Source organism: Arachis hypogaea, chromosome 8, assembly GCF_003086295.3.
Source record: "Arachis hypogaea cultivar Tifrunner chromosome 8, arahy.Tifrunner.gnm2.J5K5, whole genome shotgun sequence".
In the NCBI taxonomy this organism is placed as follows: domain Eukaryota; kingdom Viridiplantae; phylum Streptophyta; class Magnoliopsida; order Fabales; family Fabaceae; genus Arachis; species Arachis hypogaea.
In genome coordinates, this window is record NC_092043.1 from 38,535,635 (window position 1) to 38,537,246 (window position 1,612).

At 30.1% G+C, this 1,612-nt stretch overlaps 1 protein-coding gene across 1 annotated transcript; it reads right to left on the reverse strand.

The window, feature by feature from the left end:
• Positions 1-514: 514 nt before the first annotated feature.
• Positions 515-1,214, reverse strand: LOC112707359 (uncharacterized). Its single transcript, XM_025759065.3, has one exon. It carries the CDS (start codon positions 989-991, stop codon positions 785-787), a length of 207 nt encoding a protein of 68 aa, XP_025614850.1. The 5' UTR covers positions 992-1,214; the 3' UTR covers positions 515-784.
• Between the last annotated feature and the right edge of the window lie 398 nt (positions 1,215-1,612).

Genomic DNA, 1,612 nt, shown 5'->3' on the forward strand with positions numbered 1-1,612 from the left:
AGCTTTTCAAAAAAAATATATTTTTTTAATTTTTCTAGTGCTTTTATTTTTACTAATAAAAATTTGTCAAACACGCTAAAAATATATAAAAAAAAAATCTTTTTTCATTAAAAACAAATTTTTTTTATCAAAATAATAACCCCACTTAATATAAATAATTCTGTCCCTTAATTACTATCTTGTTTCAAAATTTCTCTCTCACAAAACAATCATTGTACATATATTTCACCGACGTTCATATTTTCTATTTTCCCACATACATACAGAAGTGGATTAAAAATGGGGAAATCATTAATGCTTGATTTAGTCCCATGATCAACATCGCCTTTAATATTCAATGGATTTATTGTGGCGATAATAATATTAATTAAATAAAGTGATACCTTATAGTTTCTTATATTAGATCCAACTGTAAAAAATAGTGAAAATAAAATCACACTGTATTATTTTCATTGCTTGATATACCTATCAAATTTTCAGATTAGAGGATATTAAAGAAACTTAGAAACATATGTAGAGGAGAAACTAATAATAATAGAATAGAAGAAGTGAACATTCATTATCTTCTTTAATATATACTTATCCACTTACAACTCCATCAGTGTATATATATAACAAGAAGAAATTAAACCTAAAAATTGAAAGAAAAAAACTAATCCAAATATGTTTAAGCTAATTAAGTAGGCAAAATCATAAGGAAATCAACTAATCCAATAAAATTGGAAAACATGCATGTGGTGAAGGTGGAGAGAAGGGATTTAATTATATGGTTGGGTTGAATGAATCATGCATAAGATTTGAGAATGGCACCACAAAAGGTGCACATAATAGCCTTCCAAGATTTGCAGTAAAAGGGAACATAACAAAACCTGGTTTGTGTGATGATATCAGCCACGCTAGCACCGCGGCCGCACCGTGAGCACGACCCTGCCACCGGCTTGCTCCGCCGCACTTTCCTCCTCTGATCCACCAGAAAACAAAAGCACACCATTTATTACTACTCTGAACCAACTACCTGGGTAACAAGATTATTGTGATGATGATGATTCCCTTTGCTTAACTCCCAAATATATTCTTTTACTTTTATTTGTCTTGTGGTTAGAGGTCCCCCAAAATGCCATTGTCTTCTACTCTTCTTCAATTTATAGTGGGGGCATGCATTGCTTCACCTCAATTTCATATGGAATCAAATTCGTACATGTATACTCATACAACAATACAAACGTACAAGATATTTATATACTCTCTCTCTCTCTCTCTCTCTCTCTCTCTCTCTCTCTCTCTCTCTCTCTCTCTCTCTCTCTCTCTCTATGCCTAACTTACTAAAAAAAGATAAAAATAAATATTTAAATTAAAAATATATCTCTCTCTCTCTCTCTCTCTCTCTCTCTATGCCTAACTTACTAAAAAAAGATAAAAATAAATATTTAAATTAAAAATATAAAAATAAATAAATTTTTAATTTTTAAAACTTACCATAAAAGGTAAGTTCGACAATTTCGACACCAAAATTATAGGCACCACAAAATTTACCTATATATATATATATATGGCTAATGTGAAAGGCAACACTTTTCTGTATATATATATATGTGGCTAATGTGAAGAAAAG

Excerpts from the sequence above, each read along its gene's own strand:
- LOC112707359 (XM_025759065.3), bottom strand. The coding sequence starts at position 991 with ATGGTGTGCTTTTGTTTTCTGGTGGATCAGAGGAGGAAAGTGCGGCGG.